Consider the following 26303-nt stretch of genomic DNA (forward strand, 5'->3'; position numbering starts at 1 on the left):
TATTATTAAGTACTCTTAGCCAACTAAGCTAACTAAGCCCTTATTATTAATGTATCCATCCCCCTCAATTAGAGAAGCCCTTTCCACAGTCTTAATCTATGAAGACCTGGGTCCATGTAAAGCTCCATTGTCTCCCATTACTAGTGTCAGTATTCCATTAACTAATTTGTTTGGCCCAAAACCCTTATTTAGCCAGACATTTGCTTTCCATATGTTTTCCTGTAAGTTATTTTAAATGGTTTGGGTAATAATTCGAACATCAGTTACCACCCTGTGTATGTCCTGCCTTTTTTTAATGTTGTGCCCAGTTTCTGAAGCATTCTTGGCAAGAATGGCAGGTTTTAAAATTTGTTTTTTTTAAATTTGAAAGCAACTGTGATGAATCATGAATAACAACTACCAAGCACTACTCCGTTGCTATTGTTTTGTTCATTTACCTTTTTTCCTTTTTAAAACAAAAACTCCTGTGCAAATTTGGTGCCCACCAGTGGGGCATTAAGTAGTAGAACAATTTCTATTTCAAACATTCAGTGTTGGTGATAAATATTCTTTGTGAGTTGTAGCATGTCTAGATGCAGAAAATTGTAGTACAATAACATCTTTTATATTTTTCACACTGGACCTTGATGTCTGAATGCCAATTATTTCAAACTTAAGTGATTAAGAGCTGAATTGAGATGAGTTAGTTAATTTCTTTTCATTCTATACATTTAGAGTACAAAGTCAGAAGTGAGACATCCTGCAGATTCAGCTACATTTGAACTCTGGTTCTATAGATGTAAAGGCAGTAATTAATACAAGTTCCAATTGCTGTTTTCTTCATTTTTAATAAGTCCATTTATAAGATTAAAAATTTTACAAGAAAATGTAAATATTAATGTAAACAATGATAAGTGGCAAAAATATGATCATTGACATTTGCAAATAACTAAACTGAGTAACATTTTAGCAGTTTACTATTTAACATTTCAACATACCTTTTTGGCTAAGGTCAGTGTGTCCTGTTTACCATTTATTGCTTTAGCATTAATTCGTTCAGAAAGGCGTGTCACCTGATCAGTGATAAGATCCTTTTCCAATAATTGTTCCTCTTTTCTCACTAGTTTTAAGTCCATCTGCAATGATGGAGATGAGAGTTAAATCAACAGAATATCTATGCACAGCAATTTGAGATGATGGGCTGAATTTTGTTTTTTGCTGTGTGAATTGTGTTGAATTTCTTAGAAGCTACATCACCCCAAGGCCTAGTAAATTTTCTTACTGTGTAACTTACCAAATGTACCTCAATAGCTATCAGTCTCACCCCGATGGTGATACTCATGACCAATTCTAGCCCCATCTTACCACGTGTCATTCTTGGAAAACTGTTGGGATATCTTGGAATTAATAGATATTCCTGGCACCGTGCCATCTTTGAAAACCCTTTGTGTACCTGGACAAGCACTGCAGTCTGCAGCTGCCCTGCATGGTTCCTGCCTGAGGCAGGGCAGATGGGAGAAATTGGTGCCTTGCTTTGCGGGTAGGGAATGAGCGTCCAGCTGAACATGGTGGTGCCTGGTGTTTGGCTGAGTGGGAAAGGTGTACAAAGGCAAAGCAATGCAAGGCAGGTAGTTTCAGAGAAGACAACGTCATGGTAGTGAGAGAAGAGCCAAATGCAACCTGGTCCAGTCCATGAGCTGGGTGTCTTATCTTGAGAGCATAGTCTCCTTGCTTTCCCAATGTCAAGGTAGGCCTCAACGGACGTCATGCATGATTCTTCTATAAATTTTGCTATTGCTGATGTTGCTCAGATCCCATTAAGATTCCACCCAATGAAAAAGAATAATTTGTGGAGTGCACCTTTATACCTAAAGGCCAAAAGCTCAAAATACCAGTTTGAGTTGATAATGTTTTTAAAGCTGGTTGTTGGTTCAAAAGAAGGTTAAAAAAATGGGAGTGCAAAAGATGTTTACAAGAATAACTGAGCAGGTACGACATCCACAAAAAACAAAATAGGCAGCAATTCTAAATGGTAAGATCTCTAAAATTATCAAGTGGTTAAACTGGATAAGTGGAATAAAGATGTGGCCACAAGATAGTCAGTAGTAATTCAGGAATTCAGAAGAAATTTCTTTATTCAGTGAGTGATGCGAATATGGAACCTGTAACAATGTGGAGTGGTTGAGGCAAGTTATATAGATGCATTTAAGGAAAAGTTAGAAATGTGTGTGAGGGAGAAAGGAATGGAATATCATATTTTGACTGGATAAGATAGATAAAGGTGGGATGAGACTCATGAAGAACAGTACTAGCTGAACGGTTTGTTCCAGGTTGTAAATTCAATACAGTTTTGTAGGTTGGTGTGATGTTAATATATTCTTCTTTGTTTGTATATTACTGGTTTGTTTTGCCAGAAGGAAATTGACAAAGTTGGTTAATAATTTCCTGATTTGGGGAAATTGTATCTTAGCAGCATGGTGTGGTAAACTGGATCCTCTTTTTGTGATTAGTACCATGCTGAGACTTTTCCCTAAATAGTAATACCATATCATTAGCTGAACATATGCCATTGTAGTCTGCATTCATAAAACAGTACTGGAAAATATTTTTAAAACCATCTAAAAATAATGGCATTATTTTCAATTAGAGGAAATGTATAATTTGTATTGGTAGCTCAATTGGCTTGACAGCTTTTTGATTTGATTTATTATTGTCATATATACCTAGGGACAGTGAAATGTTTTGTTTTGTCTGCAATCCAGGCAGATCATACCAAACAAAATGCATTAGTATGATAGAATAGTGAGGAATACAATGTTATGGCTGCAGAGAAGGTGCACAAATAGTGAGATCAACATTAAATTTAAAATTTGAGCAGTCCATTCAGAAGTCTAATAACAGCAGGGAAGAAGCTGTTCGTATGTGTGTTTAAACTTTTGTATCTTCTACCTGACAGAGGTTGAAAGGGTTTACAACCAGGGTGGGAGAGATCTTTGGTTATATCGGCAGCCTCCCCGAGGCAGTGAAAAGTATAGACGGAGTCAGTGGATGGAAGGTTGGCTTGCGTGATGGGTTTGCAATGCAGAGTAACACCAAAAGTATGAATTCAGTTGCTGCACTGGCTGACGTTACCATGAAGATCCCACCTTCTCCATCTGTTCCCTTCCCTGAGGTATGGGGCACCTCCGGTTAAACCATTACCAGCTGCCTTTATCTGTCTCTCTGAGAAAGCAGCTCTATGGTCTGGTTGGGGTATGATTACTTTACCTCTTAATAATTTACGACTAGTCTTCAAGTTACTGGAATATATTATTATGTATTCTTACACTTTGTAGCCAGCAGCTGGACTCTTTTTCTAGCAACAAATGTAGGCATAAGGTTCTCAGTTCTTTGAATGAAGGGAAAGACTCATAGCTGCTATTGCTACAGCACTGATCATAACATTAGTACTGAAAGGATGCATTTTATGGACAGACTTGGGAAATAAGAAAAGCAGTTCCCATTGGAGTGAAAGGTAAGGCTCATAGCGAGCAACAGATGAATAAAGATACTGAGGTTCTAATTGAGAATAAAAAAGACTCACATTCAGTTAACTAGATAGACAACTGAGTTCAAGTGAATGTGTTGAACAGTATAAAGAGTGCGGGGGAATTCTTAAGAAGGAGGTCAGGAAGGAAAAGACAGGATATGAGACAGCCTTGGTAATTAAGATTAAGGATAATCTAAAGAGATTCTACGAGTGCATTAAGAGGAAGATAGCAACTGGAGAGAGAGTAGGGGCCCTTTTAAAAATAAAATCAAAGGTCATCTTTATGTTGAACCTCAGGAGATGGTAGAGATATTAAATGAATTTTTTGAGTCAGTTTTTACTGTGGAGAAAGAAATATTGATGTTTTGAAAATAGTTCACATTACAGAAGAGGAAGTGTTGGAGGCCTTAGAAAAAAACAAAGGTGGATAAATCTCTGGGACCTGATCTACTGTATTCCAGGACTTTGTGAGAAATTAGGGAGGAAATTGCAGGGCCCCTTGCATAAATAGTTGTATCATCTATAACTAAGGGTGAAGTGCTGGATAACTAGAGAGTGGCTAAATTGTGCCTTGACTTGAGAAGGAATGTAAGGAGAAGCCTGGGAACAACAGACCTGATAGTCTGACTTTGGTGGTGGGTAAATTGTTGGAAGCGACAGAGAGAGGATTTATATGCATTTGGAGAGTCACGGAATAATTCAGAATAGCCAAGATAGGGTTTGTGTGAGGGAAATTGTGTCTCACAAACTTGATGGAGTTTTTTTGAGTAAGTTATAAAAACAAATTGAGGGCAAAGCGGTAGATATTCACTTGGACTTTAGTAAACCCTCAAGGTTCCGCATGGTAGAATAGTTAGTAAAGTTAGATCATATGGGAATCAGGGTGAGCTTTCCAATTGGATACAAAATCAGCTTAACAGTAGGAGACAGTGTGGTGGTGGGTGGGTTATTTTTCTGACTGGTGACCTGTGGCCAGCAATGTTACACTAGGTCAACTGTTGTTCGTCATCTTACATAACTGACTTCGATGAGAATATAGAAGGCTTCCTGATGACACCAAAATTGGTGGTACAGTGGACAGTGAAGAAAGTCATCTTAAAGTTAAAGGTCTTGATCAATTGGGTCAATGGGCTGAAGTGTGGCAGATAGAGTTTAATTTGGATACATGTGAGATTTGTATTTTGGTAAAACAAAGGCAAAGTTTCTACAATTAAAAGTAGTGTGTTGGGTAGTTTTTTCGAACAAAGATACCTAGGGGTTCAGGTACATAATTCTTTGAAATTTGCATCACATGTAGACAGGGTGTTTACTCAGGCATTTAGTGCACTCATCTTCATTCATTGCTCAGTCCTTTGAGTATAGGAGTTGGGAAGTCATGTTGATATTGCACACAACGTTGGTGAGCCCTCTTCTGGAGTACTTTATCCAGTTCTGGTTGCCCTATTATAGGAGGAATATTGTCAAGCTGGAGAAGGTTCAGAAGAGATTTACCAGAATGTTGCTGGGAATGGAGGGTTTGAGTTATGGGGAGAGGCTGGATAGGCTGGGATTTTTTTTCACTGGAGTGTAGGAGATTGAGGGGTGACCTTTTATAGATGCTTGTAAAGTCATGAATGGTATGAATAAGTAAATGTCAGGTGTCTTTTACTGAGGACTGGGGATTTCAAGATTGGGGGCATATTTTTAAGGTGAGAGGAAAAATATTTCAAGACATGAGGGGCAATTCATTTACATAGAATAGAATGAACCTCCAGAGTAAGTGGTGAATGTGGTACAGTTATGACATTTAAAAGACATTTGGATAAGTACATGAATAATAAATGTTTGGAGGGATATGGGCCAAGCGCAGGAAGGTGGGACTAGTCTGGGATTATGGTCGGCATGGACTAGTTGTACTAAAAGGTCTGTTTCTGTGCTGTATGCCTGTATGATTCTATGACTGAGGTACAAGAAGATAAATAACTCTAGTTGCTCCATAGTATAGTTGTGGATGCAAGTGGAGAAATTGAAAAACTGTTTTAACACTGTATTTTCTAGCTAAGTAACTAATCAAAAAGACTTGCAAGATTTTCTGGATGTGTTAATTTTTAAATAAATTAATAACTTAAATGGCATTTTAAAACTATTTAAGGTAAGCCACCTTAAAAAAGATCATAGCAATGCATAGGATTGAAAAGACTTACAGTATGAATTCCAAAGTTCAATATGGTACTATTTCATGCACTATTTGGTTGTGTTTTTTGTCTAAAATAAGCTTTTGAGAATTAATGATGCTATAATATGTAAATATACACTGCAAACTCTAGGGTCTTGTTTGTAACTGTAGTTACAATCTGAATTTTTAATCTGGATAAGTGTGAGATGATGTTCTTAGGCAGGACAAACAGGTGCAAGAGAACACCTGATGAACAGTAGGATCCTGGGAAGCAGCAAGAATCAGAGGGACCTTGGTGTGTGGATCCAAATGTTCTTTAAGGTAGTGGGACAGGTAGATAAAGTTATTAAGAAGGCATATATTATACTTGTCTTTATTAGTCAGGGCCTAGAGTATAAGAGGAGGGAGGTTATAATGGAACTGTATACAACATTGGTTATAGCTAAAATATTGTGCACAATTCAGGAATCCACATCATAGAATGGATGTGATTGCATTGGAGAGAGTATGGAGCAGATTTGTGAGGATTTTGCCTGAAGAGTTTTAGTTATGAATAGAGTTTGGATAAACTGGGGTTGTTTGCCTTGGAGTAGAGGAGACTGAGGAGGGAATGTGTTTGAGATGCAGAAAATTGAGGGGTATAGATAAGATAGATGGAAGGAAACTTTCCCCTTCAAGGTGAGTTCAATGACTAGGTAGCATGGTTTTAAGAGGCAGGAGGTTTAAAGGGGATGTGAGAAAATATTTTTCCCTCAGAGGGTGGTGGGATTCTGGAACTCACTGTTTCTGTAAGAGTGGTAGAAGCAGAAATCCTCATAACATTTTAAGTGTTTAGGTGTATACTTGCAATGCCAAGGCATACAAGGCTACAGGTTAATGCTGGAAAAAACGATTGGGATATTTTGTTTGTTGTTTTTGATCAATGCAAATTCGATGGGCCAAAAGGTCTTTTTCTGTGCTGTAGACCTCTATGACCGATACCTTTAGTTGAACTTTTTATTGTATTGAAGAAACTAAGTCTTGTTCCCCACATTAATAATGTATGTTTTGAATTACTCCTATTTGCACGGGGTTTTTCCAAATTTAAGAGGTGATGATTAAGCTTTGTGCATCATAACCTAGGTGATACAAGCATATAAATCATCAAAGACTTGTTTGTTACCTCTTCTATTCTTTTGCTCAGTTCTTCAAATGATGGATCATCTCCTCCCAGTAATCGTGATCTGTTCTCACATGAAGAGTCCACTAAGGTCTTCTCAAGATTTTGGACCTTGTCCTGATATAGTGCAAGCTAGAAACCAAGAAAAGGTGGTTATAAAATAATTTAAAACCAACAGAAGGTCAAAATATGTACAGCATGTCCTCTTGTACAAGGGTCAAAAAGTCCAGCCTATTTTCTAAACTGGTACCAACCATACTAAGTTATAAAAATACACAAAACCATTAACTATAACACTAGAAAATGTCTTTGTAGATGGAAGGCCATCAAGTTGATTTCAGGCAATTAATCATTCTTCAAATTTGCTTTTGTGATTTCTTAATTTTCCTTATGTTCAATAGTATTCTTACACACAACGGAACTTTTCCATCATCAAATCATCCACTTTTTTTTCATCATTTATTAAATATCACTTGTGCTTTCTGATCAATTTGTTTACATGGAAAACCCATTAAGGGCAATGCAGGCCACCAAAGTTGAGAGAGAAGTAGGGAGAAAGGGAGGGGCTAAATCAAAATTATTTTCAACCCCTTACCTTCATGATTCAAAGGCATGTTCATTAAAGTCAAGTAATTATCTAATCTAATACATTGAATTTAACAAACCATTTATATTTATTTTGTGAGGTTCATTACCTAATTAGTATCTCAACATGAATATGCAAATTGATGATTGGAATATGTAAGTGAAGATTTTGCTACAGCACTTTTGTTTTGTCATGAGACAGTAAAAGCTTCTCTCCTAACCAAGATTTGATGAACTAACAGATGAAAAAATATCACAGGATTGCACAATTTTGTAGTCGTGCAAACCACCCCTTCCTGTTCCAGGTGGGGTGCAGTGGAAGATAGGGTTAGGATTAAAGAATATTAAAAGAACTGCCCTCCATTTCTTCAAATAGTTCCACAGAGCCCCAAGAGAGTCTGGTTCTATATCTTGCTGCCAATATGACCAGGCATCTGAAGAGTTTTCCTGGAAAAGTATCATAAACTGTCAGTAGGAGGGAGGTTGGTATCTGTAGATGGACTTATAACATGTGTGATATGACTAATCTTGCTTTAAATGCCCACTGATCAGTAGAAGATTCAATAGTAATAAAAACCTAAAAATTGAGAGGAATGGGACCCTGAATCTTTCAGAAGATAGCAATCATTGTTCTTTTGAAGCAAAGGCTAATGCCACAAGTATCAGGCTCCGATGTACTGTTTGATCTCGAGGCTTCTCTGTCAGGTAGACAAGTGCAGATATTCCTGGTGGCACTTGGTCCATTTTAGAACAAAGAACAAAGAAAATGTGCAGCCCAGGAACAGGCCATTTGGCCTTCCAAACCTGTTCTGATCCAAATCCACTGTCTAAACCTATCGTCCAATTCCTACGGATCTGTATCCATCTGCTCCCCACCTTCTCGTGCATTTGTCCAGATGGACCTTAAATGAATCTACCATGCCTGCCTCTGCTGGCAAAATGTTCCAGGTGCCTACCACCCTCTGTGTAAAGTACTTTCCCTATGTAACCCCCTTAAATGTTTCTCTCCTCACCTTGAACACGTGACCTCTTCTTATTAAGCTTTTTCCCAGGGTGAGGAATTTATCTCTAACCACCCTGTCTATACCCTTCATTATTTTGTAGACCTCAATTAGATCCTCCTTCAACTCCTTTTTTTCTAACGAAAACAATCTAATCCAATTTTAGCTTGACCTAGTGTCATATACATTTGGATATTTGTCTTAAGTCTTCCATTACAAGTGAAGCTCATTCAGGAACTAATTTGAACATGAATGCAGAGTTCTGAATTTTCAAGCTCTGGAGTTCAGAGACTGACTGGTACAGATCCTTATTTCCTCAATGTCAAATCCCTCTTTCACCTTTGGCACTATCATGGGCTGTGTTTCATCCAGTGAAAAGCTATCCATGGGTGAGTGATAAAGAGTGAATGGGTGGACAATATAGTTGGTTAGTAAGAGATAGAAGACCACTACTCTCCATTCCAACTCCACCTTACCTCAACCATTTTCTGGCTGAGACCCATTTCCATTATCTTTTACAATTGTGTCAGGTATCTGGAGGTGTGGCCAGTAGAAGTCATATGATTTGTACACATCTCCATATTTGAATTACTTGAGTATGATTTCAGATAGTGTTAAAATGGTGGCATCATGAAGATCCCTTTAATTCCAATGGCACTATTGTTTTGTCAGAATTTCAGTGCCAATATGCTTTATTTTAAAGGAACACAAAGGACAAACAGATGGGACGTGAAATCCATCAAAAACCATTGACCATACTGTAGGAAAAGCTGGTTCTCTCATTTCAAGAAATGGCCAGAGATATACCTGCATTTTAAAGGGACTTTCAAGTACATCAATTGACATGCATGCCATCAAACATGAAATCATTAGCATTAGGATTTTTAAAAATTTTGCTATGGAACAAAAGAGGATTGTTCTGTTTAAAACTCCATGTAAACTTTGCCAGAGCTGTGCACTAAATTTGGAAGGAGTTCATCCTTTGATTTATTGCTGTTTCCAAAGGTCATGAGTGCAGATGAGGAATCTGTATAAATAGCCTGGAAAAGCTTGCCAAGATAAGATTAATTATTTTTATCCTAGACAGAGCAAAGTATGTGTGCCAAGTGACACCATGACAAGGGTGCATACTTTCAGAACTCTTTAAGACAAACTCTTCAGAGTTTTAATATGCGTTGCCCTCTCAGCAGCATGGCATAGTTTGTTATTGTAGTTTTAATTCTTTTGTATTTGTATGTAGCAATATAACCAAATGGGTGCATTTTAATTTCATTTCATACAAGTATCAAGATGGTGTTTGATCATAACTATTGGATTAGATTGTGTGGGATGAACAAGTCATGACATAATTAACCTGTGCCAGTGTACCATTCCCTCAAATCATTGTTGGAGAATCAAGAATATTTCCAGTAGTTGACACAACTGCAAATGCAGCACTTACGATCGAAGCCAGAGAACTAAACGATAATCATTAAACACAACCCTGAGCTGCTCCTGCAGGGCATTCCGATAGTTTGATAAATACTGGGTGGCCCTTACAATATGTCTGCAAACAGGGGTTGACAGTTGAAGTAGTTAGCAGTGTGACCTGCACGTTCCCTGCATTCCAAATTATATCTACCTGTCAACAAACTTCTTGAAACCTATCTTTTATATTTGGTCATATATAAATAATAGATGAATCAGACTAATCTCACTAGGTTATATTGGTTGATGGGTATGATACTTTACACATAGAAGTATTACTTGAGCATTATTCCTCCGCACTGATTTTACACAGCTGTGTAGAACATATGATGCGTTCCTAATCACTGACTGGAACTTTGGAAGGAGATTGACAATAATATATAAGAAATTCCTCATCAGTTCTATTTTATTATAAGTAATTACAATTATCTTTGCAAAGGAATAACCTGCTTACTGATGTTCAGTACGATTTCCACCAAGGCCTTTCAGCTCTTGATATCATTAAAGCCTTGGTCCAAGCATGACAAAGAAAGCTGAACTCCAGCAGTGAAGTGAGATTGGCCTTTACAACAAAGCAGCAATTGACTGAGTGTGGCATCAAGAAGCCTTGAGCAAAACTAGAGTCATTGGAAATCAATGGAAAATACTTTACTGATTGGAGTCATACATGGCACAAAGGAAAACGGTTGTGGTTGGAGGTCAATCATTTTAGCCGTAGAACATCACAGCATGAGATCCTCAGGATAGTATTCTAGGCCCAACCTAGACATTGCTTCATCCATTACCATCTTAAGATCAGAAATGGAATGTTCAATAATGACTGCAAAGTATTTAGCAACATTTGCAACACTCCAACATTGAAGCAGTCCATGTTCATATGCAGAATGGCCTGGATGATCTCCAGGCTTGGGTTTATAAGTGACAAGTTTTGCTGATGCTGCACAAATGCCTGGAAATGACTCATCTTCAATAAGAGAGAGAGAGAATCCAACCATCTCCCCTTGAACCTCAATGTTACCACCATAACAAATCCCCCACTATGAATCTCCGTTGACCAAAAACTGAACTAGAGCAGCTATATACAAACTATGGTTATAGGTGCAGGTCAGAAGCTAGGAATTTTGTGGCAAATAACTCACCACACATCTCCCCAGTGTCTGTCTACTATCTACAAGGCACAAATCAGGAGAGAGATGTACCTGGATGATTGCAGCTCCAACAAAATTCCAGGATGTTACAAGAGAAAGTAGCCTGTTTGAATGTGCTGGATAGGAAGCCACTCAACATTTACTCCCTTCAGCATCGATGGATGGTGTGTATCATATGAAAGGTGTTTTGTGGGAACTCACTGAAAGTCCTCTGACAAAACCTGCAACCTCTTCCATCTAGAATGACAAAGACAGCAAATGCATGAAAACACCACCACCTGCAAGTACCTCTCTAAGATGCACACCAGCCTGTCACTGTGACTAGAAGTATATTACTGTTCCTTCATTTATGCTTGGCCAATATCCTGGAACTCCCCAACTGTACTATGGGTGTCCCTTCACTGCAAGATTTACAGCGGTTTAAGTAGGTATCTTCAGGAAAATTAGGGTTGGGCAATAAATACTGATCCAAGTGAATTCCTGATGAAGGGCTCAGGCCTGAAACGTCGATTTTTCTGCTCCATGGATGCTGCCTGACCTGCTGTGCTTTTCCAGCAATGCACTCTCAACTCTGATCCCCAGCATCTGCAGACTTTGCTGAGTCCTAATAGATTCTGACCCCCGAGCAACACCCAAATTTTACGAGTGAATAAACAGAAAAAATTCCAATTCAAACTAATGTGAACATTTTGCAATTTGTTAAACTATTCTACTTCAAGAAAAATAAAGTAACTTAGATCTCATCATTACAACAATTTTGTGCTCAGAAGTTATGCCCAAACATTTTAACTTCTAGATAATATTTGGCAAAATAAAATCTATTTTTTGCTATGCTAAACTTGATCACTAAAACAATGATGACTCACACGGAGAAATTGTAGCACTGATATATGGTCTAAAAAACAGAATCACATTGTGACAGAAAGGTCAAAACAAAATGTCAAATATAATTATACAGGCAGTTCAAAGTGCCACTGAGATCCATGGTACTGTATCTGAGTACTGTACTGAGTAGTAACTTTGATTTGTAGCAAAGTGATCTAGTGTCACAAACAGTTCAGAAATTTGAGTGGTGTAGGTCAGGTTATACACTAGGTTGTCTTCCTATAAATCTTTGAGCACCCCACTTTGCTAACTTTTCATCCTCAAGTTATGATCTATATAAGAAAGAAATTAAAAAACATCGAATTGCTTTCATGACAACACAAAGCATTTCACAACCAAATAAATACTTTTAAATTGTAGTCACACATGCAATGCAGAACAAATCTTTCCCCTTTACCCTCTAATTACCACACTAATTTGTGCGCGGAGAACCCTAAAACTCTTCATGTTAATTTAACTAGATTTCTTACAGCAGTTGTTAGATGCCATTTGGAAGACTGCCAATTGATAGTTAGCATCAACCACAAGTTTATTTGCTTCTGCAAGTACTTTAGGAAATTCTGAGGATATGATTTGATGTATATTTGATGTATATTCTTCCTATCATGGCTAGAACCATTGTTGGAGCAATCTCTATCAACTGCATCAGTTCTGAGCTTCCACATATTCCCACTCAACATTTTAAGGCTTCATCTTCTAAAATTTTAGCCATGCCAACATTGTGATGCATTGTTCCCCCAGTCCCAACTTCACGCACTGATGAGCTTCCATCTGTAGTAACCCAGGTCCTCCAATGCACTTCATCTCCTACCATTATATATTGATTTGTTCCCATCTGCTCGCTTCCTACAATCCTTACAAATGATTTCCCCTGATGGGTCTGGATAATCTGCCTTCACCTTCAGTGAATTGACCCCCATAATTGACTGTGCCCCACACTCCTGACCGACTTAGAAAAAAATGTCCTGACTGATCTCTACAGCTCCCTAACTAACTTACTACTAATCCTCTGACTTTTTTTCAGTGGACCTGCAGGACTGACTATGGCAGGCACCATAAAAGGTGATGATCCTGTCACGATTCACTGGAAACAGTACACTGTAAAACAAACCCCACTATTCCGAAGATCACAACAAATGTGTAAATGTAACGTAATTATCAAAAATCCTATTTTCCCTGAATGACTTCTACACAATACAGAAGCAAATCATATTAGGTTGCTTCTGTAACAGTAACTAGAATAATTATAACAAGAACAGTAAAAGAAAATTATTTCTAATTTATGTATCTTACCCTTTTATCCCTTTTAAAATTCTCGCTGATATAAACCAACACAAAATGAAACAGACAAAACATAAATACTATATAAGTGGAGGGAAAAAAATGTCCAGGAAAATAGTTCTGTATAGCCAATCTAAATAACAAAACTGGCTAGGTTAGTCTTACAATCTTTTGATTCTTCAATGATTCGTAGTGTTAATTGTACAGTGATGATCAATCTTTAGTTTATTCATTGGCTAGTTGGACCTGAGGTCTTCCTTTTACTTTGAGTTTTAGAATTATTTCTTTCAGCCTTTCTGAAAGGAGCTTTTCTGGTCTTTTAGCAGAAAATTAGAGAGAGTAACTTTACAGTGAAAGGAGAAAGACAGAGAGAGAGAGGGATTGATGGTACGAACTCCTGGATACTTCCTTGCTTGACTTAGGCTTTATGTTCAGCTGCAGCCGAACCAATCAGAGGGTTGTTACTATGCTGAACCAAGAGCTGGAAAAGCACAGCTGGTCAGGCAGCATCCGGGGAGCAGGAAAATAGACATTTCGGGCAAAATCCCTTTATCAGGAATGAGGCTGAGAGCCTCGGGAGTGGAGAGATAAATGGGAGACGGGTGAGGGTGGGGCTGGGAGCAAGGTAGCTGAGAATACACTAGATAGATGGATGTAGCGGTGAAGGTGATATCTGAGACATACAAGATGATCAGAGGATAAGATAGAGTAGACAGTGAAAGTCTTTTTCTTAGGATGATGATATCAACTTGTACGAGGGAGCATAACTATAAATTGAGGGGTGATAGATTTAAGATAGATGTCAGAGGCAGGTTCTTTACTCAGACAGTGGTAAGGGCATGGAATGCCTTACCTGCCAATGTAGTAAACTCAGTCACTTTAGGGATATTTAAGTAATCCTTGGATAAGCACATGGATGATGATGGCATAGTGTAGGAGGACGAGCTGAGAATAGTTCACAGGTCAGCGCAATATCGAGGGCCGAAGGGCTCATTCTGCATTGTATTGTTCTATGTTCTACGTTCTAAGTTGTTAGTTGTCAAGGGGAATCAATGGTTACAGGGAGAAAGTGAGAAAATTGGGTTGAAAAACCTACTAGACATGATTAAATGGTGGAGCAGACTTGATGGGCTGAATGGCCTAATTTCTACTCCTATGTCTTATTGTTTTGTAGTGTGTGCATATAAGGTCTGAATGAGGCAGAAAAGTACAGCAAGGCAAAGCAAGGCAGAGGTGCAGTGAGCATCTAAGCAGGTGTAAAGTGAGTAAATATTAATAGAGTAAGTGAACAGCCTAAGATGCATCATGCTCTGATGTTTAAGAACGTCACTACGTGCCAAGTGACCTGGCAGCATCATTGCAATGTCAGGTAATGGTGTGCTCAATAGTGCAGAATTGATGTGGATATCCTGAGTCAGAGATGTGCCATGATATGATGAGACTGGTGCATGTTCAAAGCCAACCTCTATCACATTGGGGAGAAGAATGTTGAGATGGTTGCTACCTCTGTTCCCTGAGATGTTAGGGAATTGCTAGCCAAGATGGAGATTTAGAGGCAGTGTCACATATCCAGTCTGACTTTCATGTTGGGAATTGTCATCATCCAGTTTCTCTCTACCGTGTAGGAGAATAGCAAACTATATAAGAAGGAAGTAAGAATAAAAATCATGAGAATATGGTTCTGCTTTTGCATTCAAAGCTTGGATGCAAAAGCAGACTTTTTCTCTTGACATCTCATTTTTTTTCATCTTGCTATATTTCCCAATTTCTTGCCGCTGCATATATTGTTTAGGGGCTGGAAGATTTAACTGACTGGTTGTGATCTAACCCCTCTCGCAGCAAATCTGAAGGAGATCTTCAAAAATAGTCCATGTGAAGTTTTCCTCTACTCCTACTTCCAAAGCAAAAATGTTTATACACATCTTTTTGCATAGTAGATTTGCAGATAAGCACAGCAAAATGCAATTAACTTAGATATATACCTAACATACCTACTGGACTCCCATTGAGGAAGTTAAAATGCCACAGAGGGGTCAGTTCCATGCTTTTCTTCTCTTTCAGGACACATTGAGGACTCGAGGGTTAAACATTCCACTACCAAAGGACTTACTGCAGTATCAACTGAAAGCCTATACTCTTACAATATAGACAGAACATCTCAGTAGGGGAGAGGCTGACTGTATCTCAGAAATGGAGCCTAGTGGAGCCACACATGTAGATTCCCCTGTAGCCTCAGACAAAGGTAATTGCCCTTCCCAGACAAGACTGATAGCCTTGGCCACAACCCTGATAAATTGCCTCCTGCTCCCATTGTCTTACTTCCCCTCCATATTAGCACATGTATGTTAATTCCGCATTGAGAACAGGCGAAACCCTTCTGTTTTAATCTCTTTCCATCAACACGTGTTCATGAAGAATATGATAACCAGTCCCTGTAATCCATTCACAAGTTATCACAGGACATCGGCTTCATCAGGTTTTGTAAATTCATAATTAGCTATCTTAAGCTATGTACTGACAATCGACCATGTGACTGATAAACCTTCTATTTAATCCCAATAAAAAATACTGTCTTTGTGTGTGGGGCAGAGATTCATGGAGAAGTGTCACCACAAGTAGACACATGGCTACTTTGGGGACACTGAGAATCTCTCGCCGGTTGTCTGATAATAAAGCATCTACATTGTACAGAAACTTGTGTTGTCCAGATTTGTGGAACAAAATATACATCAACACCATGATCAAGGATTGTCCCAGTTCACAGATAAGCAAAGAGGGAAAAAAATAACAGAGTTGGGGTTATGGGGAGAGAGATACAAAGGTCAGCAGCAAGTAGTGATTCTCAGTAGGGCCCCCTTCCCAGTGTTCAGTCCCTTGGTCAAATATAAATTGCCTTTGATTGAGGGATCCCTCTCATTTCCCCCAAAGGTGACTTGCTGGCAACATGGGTTTAGCTGCCAGGCATGCCTCATGGTGATGGCAGTATTAAGTAATTAACTAGCTGCTTAGGGGTCTCAATTGACTTGGGGGAGAGGAAGATCAATTATGAGGCTTCCTGCTCAGAACATAGTTGTGGCAGAGGTGGAAAAGCAGTTGGGATTAGGCACACTACCATTCCACCTTATCAAATATTCTTACTGTAGCAAGTTTGCCAGTAAAGAGAACAGAAGGCACTGAATATAAGCTACAGGGCAATGCAGAGTTATTCCAGCCAATCAAGATAGCTTAGGGGCTCCTTTAAGATTCCAATATTGGAACTTTCTACTTAATGGGTATAGCGATTTTCTATTAGCAATCTTCTACAGCCCAATTTTCTGTAGCGGTTTTTCATAGTGCGATTTTTAAAATATAACACAAGGTTGCAGAGGAAAACAACTGTCACATTCTAGAAGAACAACCTGTAGCTTTTTGATGGTCAACTCTTCTGCTATCATTTTAAAAATTTTTAGTGGGTTGGCTCATGAAAGATAGCGGGGTGTGATGTTTTGCCATGCTTGACTTTGAAATTATGAGTACATTCTTACAACTTGCAGTTCAGTCCCAAGAAACATAATTCAACACATCCCAAAATTATTTATCTTCCTGAGCATTATCCTACATACTCTTTTTAAACATAATTTCTAGTTTGAATTCCATTGGCTTTTAAGTATATTATTAATATTGAACTTTGTCAAAGGTCTTTCCAAAAATTCAAGTATTTTACTCCCCATGCTGTTTATTTATAATGTTCTCAAAGAATTTTGTCTTTTCAGTAACAAAGCACAAACTGCTGTACTTTTTCTTTTCATACCTCTTTCTGTAAAGTGATCAAATTTGACTCCATTTCATGTTTACTCGGCACATCTTTGCGAACTTTTTCAATCTGTCTGTTTTCCTCTTTCAGTAGAATATTCAGGAATCTTATTTCGTCCTCCATACTGTGTAATTCCACATCTCCATTACTAATCAATGAGTCCTGAATGCTTAGTTTCTCATAGAAAATGCAAACTTCCTCTTCTCTTTCAATCAAATGTATTCCCCTGCAAGCAAAAATAAACACTGCATCACAGAGTCATAGAGTTGTACAGCACAGAAACAGACCCTTCAGTTCAACTTGTCCATACCAACCAGATATTCTACATTAATCTGGTCCCACTTTCCCGCATTTAGCCCATATCCCTCAAAACCTTTTCTAGACATGCACCCATCTAGATGCCTTTTAAATGTTGTTATTGTACCAGCATCCACCACTTCCTCTAGCAGCTCATTCCATACACGCACCACTCTCTGTGTGAAAACATTGCCCTTTAGGTCCCTTTTAAATCATTCCCCTCTCACCTTAAATCTATGCCCTTTAGTTTTGGACTCCTCCACCCTGGGGAAAAGACCATCCCCTCATGATTTTAGAAACTTCTATAAAGTCACCCCTTATCCTCTGATGCTCCCGAAAAATAGCCCCAGCCTATTCAGCCTCTCCCTTTAGCTCAAAAGCTCCAACCCTTGCAACATCCTTGTAAATCTTTTCTGAACTCTTTCAAGTTTCACAACATCTTTCCTACAGAAGGGAGATCAGAACTGAATACAGTATAAGTAGTTCCGCTATAACATGCATGTCGTTAATGTGAATCCAATATAAAGTGATTGTCGAATTGCGGCCACTGATTCTACAGCACGGACATTTAAAATGTGTGTTAGCTATAACGCAATTACATCGCCAACACTTTAAGTGCTGTTTCTAGAGTGCAATTTTTTTATAACACAAGGATGCTCAAGAACACAACCATCAGGTTATAGAAGAACTATTTGTGTTCTAAAAGCAATCTATATCCTGCACAGCCATAACATGACCTCCCATACTCAGTGCACTGACCGAGAAAGGCAAGCACAGCAAATGCCTTTTTCACTACTCTGCCTACCTGCACTGTCAAGGAAGTATGAACCAGCACTTCAAAATCTGTTTGTTCAGCAACACTCCCCAGGACCTTCCATTAAGGGTATAAGTCTTGCCCTCATTTGCCTTTACAAAATGCAGTACCGTACATTTATCTAAATTAAACTCCATCTGCCAGTCCTTGGCCTAATTGCCCATCAGATCAAGGTCCAGTTACACTCTTGAGTTAATATTCTTGGCTATCCACTATACCACCAATTTTGGTGTCATCTGCAAACCTCTTACATTCCAAATTATTTATATAAATGACAAAAAGTATTGGATGCAGCATCGATCCTTGAGGCATACCACTGGTCATGGGACTCCAGTCTGAAAAGCAACCCTCCACCACCATTCTCTGTCTCCTCCTTTTGAGCCAGTTTTGTACCCAAATGGCTAGTTTTCTCTGTATACCATGTGATCTAACCTTGCCAAATGCCTTATTGAAGTCCATATATACCAGATCCGCTGCTCTGCTTTCATCAATCTTCTTCGTCACTTCTTCAAAAAACTCAGTCAAGTTAGTGAGACACGATTTCCCATGCAAAGGCCATGTTGACTATCCCTGATCAGACCTTGCCTTTCCAAATATATGTAAATCTTCTCCCTCAGAATCCCCTCCAACAATTTATCCACTACTGACGGCAAGCTCACCAGCCTATCATTCTCTGGCTTTTCCTTACCACCTTTCTTAAATAATGGCACCACATTAGCCAAGCTCCAGTCTTCTGGCACCTTCCCCGTAACTACTCAAGAAGAGGCCTAGAAATCACTTCTGTAGCTTTCCACAGAGTTCTAGGGTGATCAGATCCCAGACATTTAGAGTCATAGAGATGTACAGCACGGAAAACAGACCCTTCAGTCCAAGTCATCCATGCTGACCAGATATCCTAACCTAATCTAGTCCCATTTGCCAGCACCCGGCCCATATCCCTCCAAACCATTCCTGTTCATATACCCATTCAAATGCCTTTTAAATGCTGCAATTGTACCAGCCTGCACCACTTCCTCTGGCAGCTTATTCCATACAAACACCACCCTCTGTGTGGAAAATGTTGCGCTTAGGTCTCTTTTATATATTTCCCCTCTCACCCTAAACCTATGCCCTAGTTCTAGAATACCCCATCCCAGGGAAAAGACTTTGTCTATTTATCCTATCCATGCACCTCATGATTTTATAAACCTCTATAACTCACCCCTCAGCCTCTGATGCTCCAGGGAAAACAACCCCAGCCTTTTCAGCCTCTCCCTAAAACTCAAATCCTCCAACCCTGGCAACATCCTTGTAAATCTTTCCTGAACCCTTTCATGTTTCACAACATCCTTCCAATAGGAAGGAGACCAGAACTGGGCGCAATATTCTAAATGTGGCCTAACCAATGTCCTGTACAGCCACAACATGATCTCCCAACCCCAATACTCAATACTCTGACCAATAAAGGAAAGCATACCAAATGCCTTGTTCATTGATCCTATCTACCTGCAATTCTACTTTCAAGGAACTACGGACCTGCACTCCAAGTGTCTTTGTTCAGCAACATTCCCTAGGACCTTACCATTAAGTGAGTAAGTCCTGCTCTGATTTGCTTTTCCAAAACACTTTTACGTGTTTTAAAACATCCAGCACCATCTCTTTTGTAAAATGGACACTTTTCAAGATAAACCATTTGTTTCCCCACATTCTCTAGCCTCCATATCCTGCTCCATGTTAAATACTGATGTGAAATAGTCATTTTATACCTCACCCATCGTTTGTTTTCTTCTTTCTTCCTTTGCTTTTGTATAGTCAGTTTTTACAGTTGTTTTTAGTTAACTAGAAACAACTGAACATCAGCTTGACATATTCTGATGGTGAAGCAATTGGTTGTCTGTGGCATCGCTCATGGACACTTCTGAAATTATATTTTCTGTAGACCTATTGTTGCACTCCTTGGGGGAGAACATGTAGTTTGGCATATGGTTATGTTGTTTGTGTTGAATGTAGTGGCCATGAAACAGGATTGCTTCTTCCAGGCTCACATTCATCTAACTTCACAAGCTGCTTTAAGATTCAAGAAATCCTGTATCCAAAACAAAGTATCACTGGACCCAAAATGTTAACTCTACTTTCTCTCCACAATGTTGCCAGACCTGCTGAGTTTTCCCAGCAATTTCTGTTTTTGTTTCTGATTTCCAGCATCTGCGTTTTTCTTGAACTTCTTTTTGCTTAACCTTATATTCAAAACCTCTTGTTTTCAGTTAGTAAAACTACAATGTTTTTCATTGTGCTCAAAATTTAAAATTATCCAATATTCTAAATTTAGTCATGTATATAAAACACACACTAAAAGTATTTAAATTATTTGAATTTTGCCAAGTGTTTTTTTCCAGATATCCATTTACACAGGTTGCATTGTATTAACAAAATACAAATCATCCTTGGTAGCACAGAAATAAGTCATATTTTGTGTAGCTTTTTATCTTGTGTTTATCAGGACAAGGTATCTCAAAAGCTGGTTTGCAATGTAAAGGGATGACAACAACATGGGTTCAATTCCTACACTGGCTGAGATTAGCATGAAGGATTCTCCTCAATCTCTGCTTTCCTGAGCTGTGGGGACCCTCAGGTTAAACCACCACCAGTTGTCTCTATCTAAAAAGACAGCACATCAAAGGCAACTAGTGATGGGCAGTAAATGCTGGCCAGTCAGTGACATCCACATCTCTCAAATAAATAAAAACGATTGTCTGATAAGACTATGGCTATTTTACCTTACTTCTATCTCAAAACCTTGAGCAACAGGTGAAACTGGGTGTTTCATGCCGCTACAATGCAGTAGCAAAGTGAAGTGTGTTCACCACAAACAGAATTCTCTATCAAGTCAAACAGACGTCCACCCTGTCACATGAATAACTTATGTGGTATCTGAATTTCAGTGCCAGATATGAAAGCCAAAGACTGGCAGATCACGTCAAACAGCATTTCCTTCAGGTATTCACAACAAGCAAGGTATTGACTATAGCTGAAAATGTGTTGCTGGATGTGTTTTGGGCATCGTCGATTCTCCTGCTCCTTGGATGCTGCCTGACCTGCTGCGCTTTTCCAGCAACACATTTTCAGCTCTGATCTCCAGCATCTGCAGTCCTCACTTTCTCCTAGGTATTGACTATATCCAATCAGCCCATGCTTGCAAAACTTGCAACACAGTATCTAACATCAGATGTGACTCCACAATTAGACAGTATTTACTAATAAAATTAAGTGTGCAAAAAATTATGCTAATACTAATCTAGGGTTGTCAGCTGGGCATGAAGTATGGTAGAAGAGTGTACTGAAAGTTATATGTATTAATACACAGACTCCTGTTCTTTGCAAACAGAACGAACACACACAGATGCTGTGCCTGTTTCAACTAAACAAAATAGGTGACAGTCATTCTCTAGTTCATTTGTCACAGTAATGATTTGACTCATAAGAACTAACCTGCCTTATTAAAATTTAACCACTGCATTCCCCACAGAAAAGTCTCGACCAATCAATTTGCTTGTCAAGCAATGAGCATGTTCCTTTCATATTCCTTGCAAATTGATGACTGCAGATGAAAAGCTTCAACAAAATGTATTTTTTTCAACAATTAAATGCAATACAATTTTTCCAACCAACACTGAAAATGCTGCACATTTATAAGATGCTAATACTTATAGGACAGATGTTTGAAAAATATTATACCCATTTTACATGTAAGTAGTGACATGAAAAGAATCTCAGGAAAATTGAGTTTGAGTTTGATTATTGTTGTCACATGTATCACAATACAGTGAAAAGTGTTGTTTTGTGCCCTATACAAGGCAGATTGTACCATTCAGGATAGCAGAACAGAGTTCAGAATACAGTGTTACAACTGCAGAGAAGGTCCAGAGAGAGAGAGATCAGAAGAAGTTGCCCCTGAATCTACTTATATATGTATTTAAACTTTAAAATCTTCTGAGTGATGGAAGAGGGTGGAAGAGAGTATAATTGGAGTGGGAGGGGTCTTTGATTATGTTGGTTGCTTTCCTGAGGAAATTATATAAACTGTTTGATTTTATTACTTGAGTCATAATGCTTGTAACATGACTTCTAAAATGAAGTAAAAATGTTTAAAGTTGAAAGACATTTCTTAATTTAAAACTGTTCTTATGTATGTGGGAAAGGGAAATTTCTCTTATAATACAAATAGAACACTACATGTCTTGTTTATAATTAATTCCCTATTAATGAAACTGCAGCAAACTACAGATTTGAAATATGTGATTTCTGAGAAATTGATCTTATTCATACGTTATTAGTAATTGAGATTGGCAATCCTAGTTTTATATTAATTGAGAAAATATCATTGTGATTGTTAAGATATTCAGACATAACATTCCCAAACCTAAAAGATTTTAAACTGTCATATAATAGAAGTATTAGCTTGTAAGCTTAGGTGTATTTTTTGTTATGTTAATTTAGTAATGTAAGAATAAAACCACTTTATACTCACAGCTAATTTCCTGCTTAGAGTAGTAAACAAGAAAATGGTTGCTATGATTCATTGTGAGTAGTAGTAAGTGAGAAAGAGGAAGGAAATAAGTGGTATGCTTATGAAAATAGTACATTTTCTACAGAATTTCCTTTTCAAAATCCCCTTTTTATTGCTTTGTTCTTGTCAACCATTTTTTCCTTTTCTGTCAAGGTGCCTCAATTCTAGTTAGAATACACTAAATTTCCACACCTCCTCACAGACCAATCCTAATGCTAGTCAAATTGCAAAGATATTGTTTAAACTCTCAGCTGGTGAGGCTCAGAAGCCAGAATTATGTTTTGCATTACATTATCCAATCAAGTAGGTTTCATCCTTTTTCCAATCAACTTCTGGTTAAACAAATAATTTTAAAAATTATATGACAACTATTTTGTCAGATTACCTTTCATTGCGAACCTGAACGACATTCTCGTATTTTTTGCGGAGCTGTATCATTTCCTCTTCAGCCTGGTTAATCAGAGAACTAAGTTTAACAATTTTTATCTTTTGGCCTTCTCTCTTTTCTCCCAATTCTCGAAGAACCTGGTCGATTTTGCATATTGCTCTCCGCAGGCTATCTCTGATGACATGGCTGTTAGAATGCTTTAACTTGTATTTTTGAAGCTGGCTGTGGTAGATATGAGATGAAGTCACACGGTGAACATTGTATACATGAATATTAGAGATTACTAGAGATGTCTGCGGTGATTAACTTACTCATTAAAACCTGACCACCATCTACAAGATACACAACAGAATGTGATGGAACATGCCTAGATGACTGCAGCTCCAACAACACTTAAGAAACCTGACATTATCCAGGATAAAGCATTGTGCATGATCAGGATTTCAGTCACTACCTTTAGCATGCATTCCCTCCACCACCGACGCATAGTGGCAGTGGTGAGTACTATCTTTGGCATCATAACAAAGGTCCTACAATGGCACCTTCTTCACTGTTCACTAAACTGCCTATTTTGGTGGCATCTGCAGACTTATGTAAATCATGCCTCTTATATTCTCACCCGAATCATTTATATAAATGATGAAAAGCAGTGGACCCAGTACCGATCCTTGTGGCATACCGCTGGTCACAGGACTCCCTTGAAAAGCAACCCTCTACCACCATCCTCTGTCTCCTACCTTCAAGCCAATTTTATATCCAATTGGTGGGATCCTCTAGATCCCATTTGATCTAACCATACTAACCAGTCTACTATGTGGAACTTTGCTGAATGCTTTGTTGAAGTCCATATAGACAATGTTTTGCCTCCATCAATCTTCTTTGTCACCTCTTCAAAAAAATCAATTAGTGAAACATGATTTCCCATGCACAAAGCGATGTTGACTACCCTTAATCAGTCCTTGCCTTTCCAAATGCATGTAAATCCTAGCGCTCAGAATTCCCTCCAACTTACTCACCACTAACATGAGGCTCACTAGTCTACAGTTCCAGGGAGCCTTACAGTCTTTTTGTAAAAGTTACATCACCTTAGTCAACGTCCAGTCTTCTGGCACTTCACCTATGGCTGATGACACAAATATTTCAGCAAAGGGCCCAACAAATTCTTCCCTAGCTTTCCACAAAGCTCTGGGAAACACATGACCAGCTCCTGGGGATTCATCTTCCTTTATACATCTTAAGACTTCCAGCAGCTTCTCTTCTGCAAAACATTTATTTCCCCAAGTTCCTTAGCTTCTATGTCCCTTTCCACAGTAAATACTGACGTGAAATATTCATTTAAATCTCATCCATCACCACACACAGACAACCACATCGACCTTTAAAGTGGTCCTGTTCTCTCCTTAGTTACTCTTTTGTCCATAATGTACTTATCAAAACTATTTGGATTCTCCTTAACTCTATTTGCCAAAGCTAACTCATGTCCCATTTTTGCTCTCCTGATGTCCTTCTTCAGTATACTCCTACTGCCCTCACACTCCTGTGGGGATACACGTGATCCCAGCTGTGTAAATGAAGTGTACAATACTCTGTTTTGAAATTCAAAAAATATATTTTCATTTAACAATTTAACAGACAAAGGCTAATATATGTTCACAGAAATAATTTGTGCCCTTTACCTCTCATGCCATGCACAGAGAGTTTCTATTTGACTTGTAAGTTTACAACTTTGAAAACATTGCATATCAGTATGAAGAAAGACATATGCTTCCTTCTTTTTCTTGTTCTAAAGGTTAAAGAATTAATGACATAACTTGAAGTTCTCCTCACCAACAAATTGTACTAACCAATATTCCTCATGCTGTTGCCATCATCAAAAATTGATTATTTGATTATTAATTGATTATTTATCCTTTTGATAATTATGTGCCTTATTAAATGCAAAATAGCTACTACATTTCACAGCAATTAATTATATGTGAATTCATTTGAGATGCTATTAGATAAAACAAAAAGTGGAAGGTGATTTTTCTTCCTTTAAGTTAGTCATAAAATAGTATGCTAGTCTTTTGGTGGTTCCTTGAAATAAACTTGAACTGTTTTAATTCTTGTAATTCTCATAGAGAAATAGACACATTACTGAAGCACAGTGAATAAACAGTGGTGATAAATATTGAAAATAACTTACTTCTTTCTTTCTCCATACTGATATACAATCTTAACAAAGTTGTAAACTTACAAGTAAAATAGAAACTATCTCTGCTTGGCATGAGAGGTAAAGGGCACAAATCATTTCTGATGAACATATATTAGCCTTTGTCTGTTAAATTGTTAAATTGTTAAATGAATTTTTTTAAATTTCAATATGGAGTTGTGCACTTCATTTACACAGTACGGTTTCCCATGGTTTAGAATTTTGGATTTACCTATCTTTGAGCAGTGTAGTAGTCCTGAGAATTTCCATTTCGTTCTGTAGAATTTTTATCTTTTCTCGCATTTCTGCAGATATCTGTGCTGCACTTTGTATGAGATTAACATATTTATTTCTTTCATTTTTGATGGTCTGATACACTTTGACAAAATTCTTTAGGCTACAAAACAAAGAAGAACATTAACATTTTCCTTCATTTAAAATGTGATATGAACACTGTAATTATCTTGTAGACATCTGACATAGACAGATCACTGGTCCTATTGCACTTTAACAAATTGCTGGGTCGATTTAAATATACAGGTATACAGAAAATTATTTGGTCTATTGTTTTGTTTCCAAGAAGACATTAGAAATATTTGGTTGAATATGATGGTGACAATCTCCATTTATAGAAAAAAAAACATTTAGTAGAATACAATAAAACAATATTTAGCCAACACATATTATTGTGCAGCTAGATCATTACCACTGTATTTAATGATTTATTCTTCCGAGCATAGTTGATCAATGTTGTATTAAAAATTGGTCCAGATCTTCCAGTAGAAGGTGAGGACTGCAGATGCTGGAGATAAGAGCTGAAAATGTGTTGCTGGAAAAGCACAGCAGGTCAGGCAGCATCCAAGGAACAGGAGAATCGACGTTTTGGGCATGAGCCCTTCTTCAGGAATGAGGAACGTGTGTTCAGCAGGCTAAGATATAAGGTAGGGAGGAGGGACTTGGGGAGGGGCATTGGAAATGTGATAGGTGGAAGGAGGTCAAGGTGAGGGTGATAGGCCGGAGTGGGGGTGGGGGCGGAGAGGTCAGGAAGAAGATTGCAGGTTAGGAAGGCGGTGCTGAGTTCGAGG

General features: G+C 38.2%; 1 protein-coding gene across 5 annotated transcripts in view; it reads right to left on the reverse strand.

The window, feature by feature from the left end:
• The window catches only part of ccdc146 (coiled-coil domain containing 146), a 145562-nt gene that overhangs the window by 9663 nt on the left and 109596 nt on the right, over positions 1–26303 (reverse strand). For 4 of the 5 annotated variants that reach the window (XM_043713819.1, XM_043713818.1, XM_043713820.1 and 1 more), the window contains 5 exons: positions 25451–25615; positions 23025–23249; positions 16980–17208; positions 6826–6954; positions 978–1115 (listed from right to left, as the gene is read on the reverse strand). In XM_043713819.1, coding sequence (XP_043569754.1) covers positions 978–1115; positions 6826–6954; positions 16980–17208; positions 23025–23249; positions 25451–25615 — 886 coding nt within the window. The remainder of the gene's footprint in view (positions 1–977; positions 1116–6825; positions 6955–16979; positions 17209–23024; positions 23250–25450; positions 25616–26303) is intronic. The other variant, XM_043713822.1, reaches the window with a different exon arrangement.

The sequence above is a fragment of the Chiloscyllium plagiosum genome, chromosome 23 (genome assembly GCF_004010195.1).
Source record: "Chiloscyllium plagiosum isolate BGI_BamShark_2017 chromosome 23, ASM401019v2, whole genome shotgun sequence".
Taxonomy (NCBI): Eukaryota; Metazoa; Chordata; class Chondrichthyes; order Orectolobiformes; family Hemiscylliidae; genus Chiloscyllium; species Chiloscyllium plagiosum.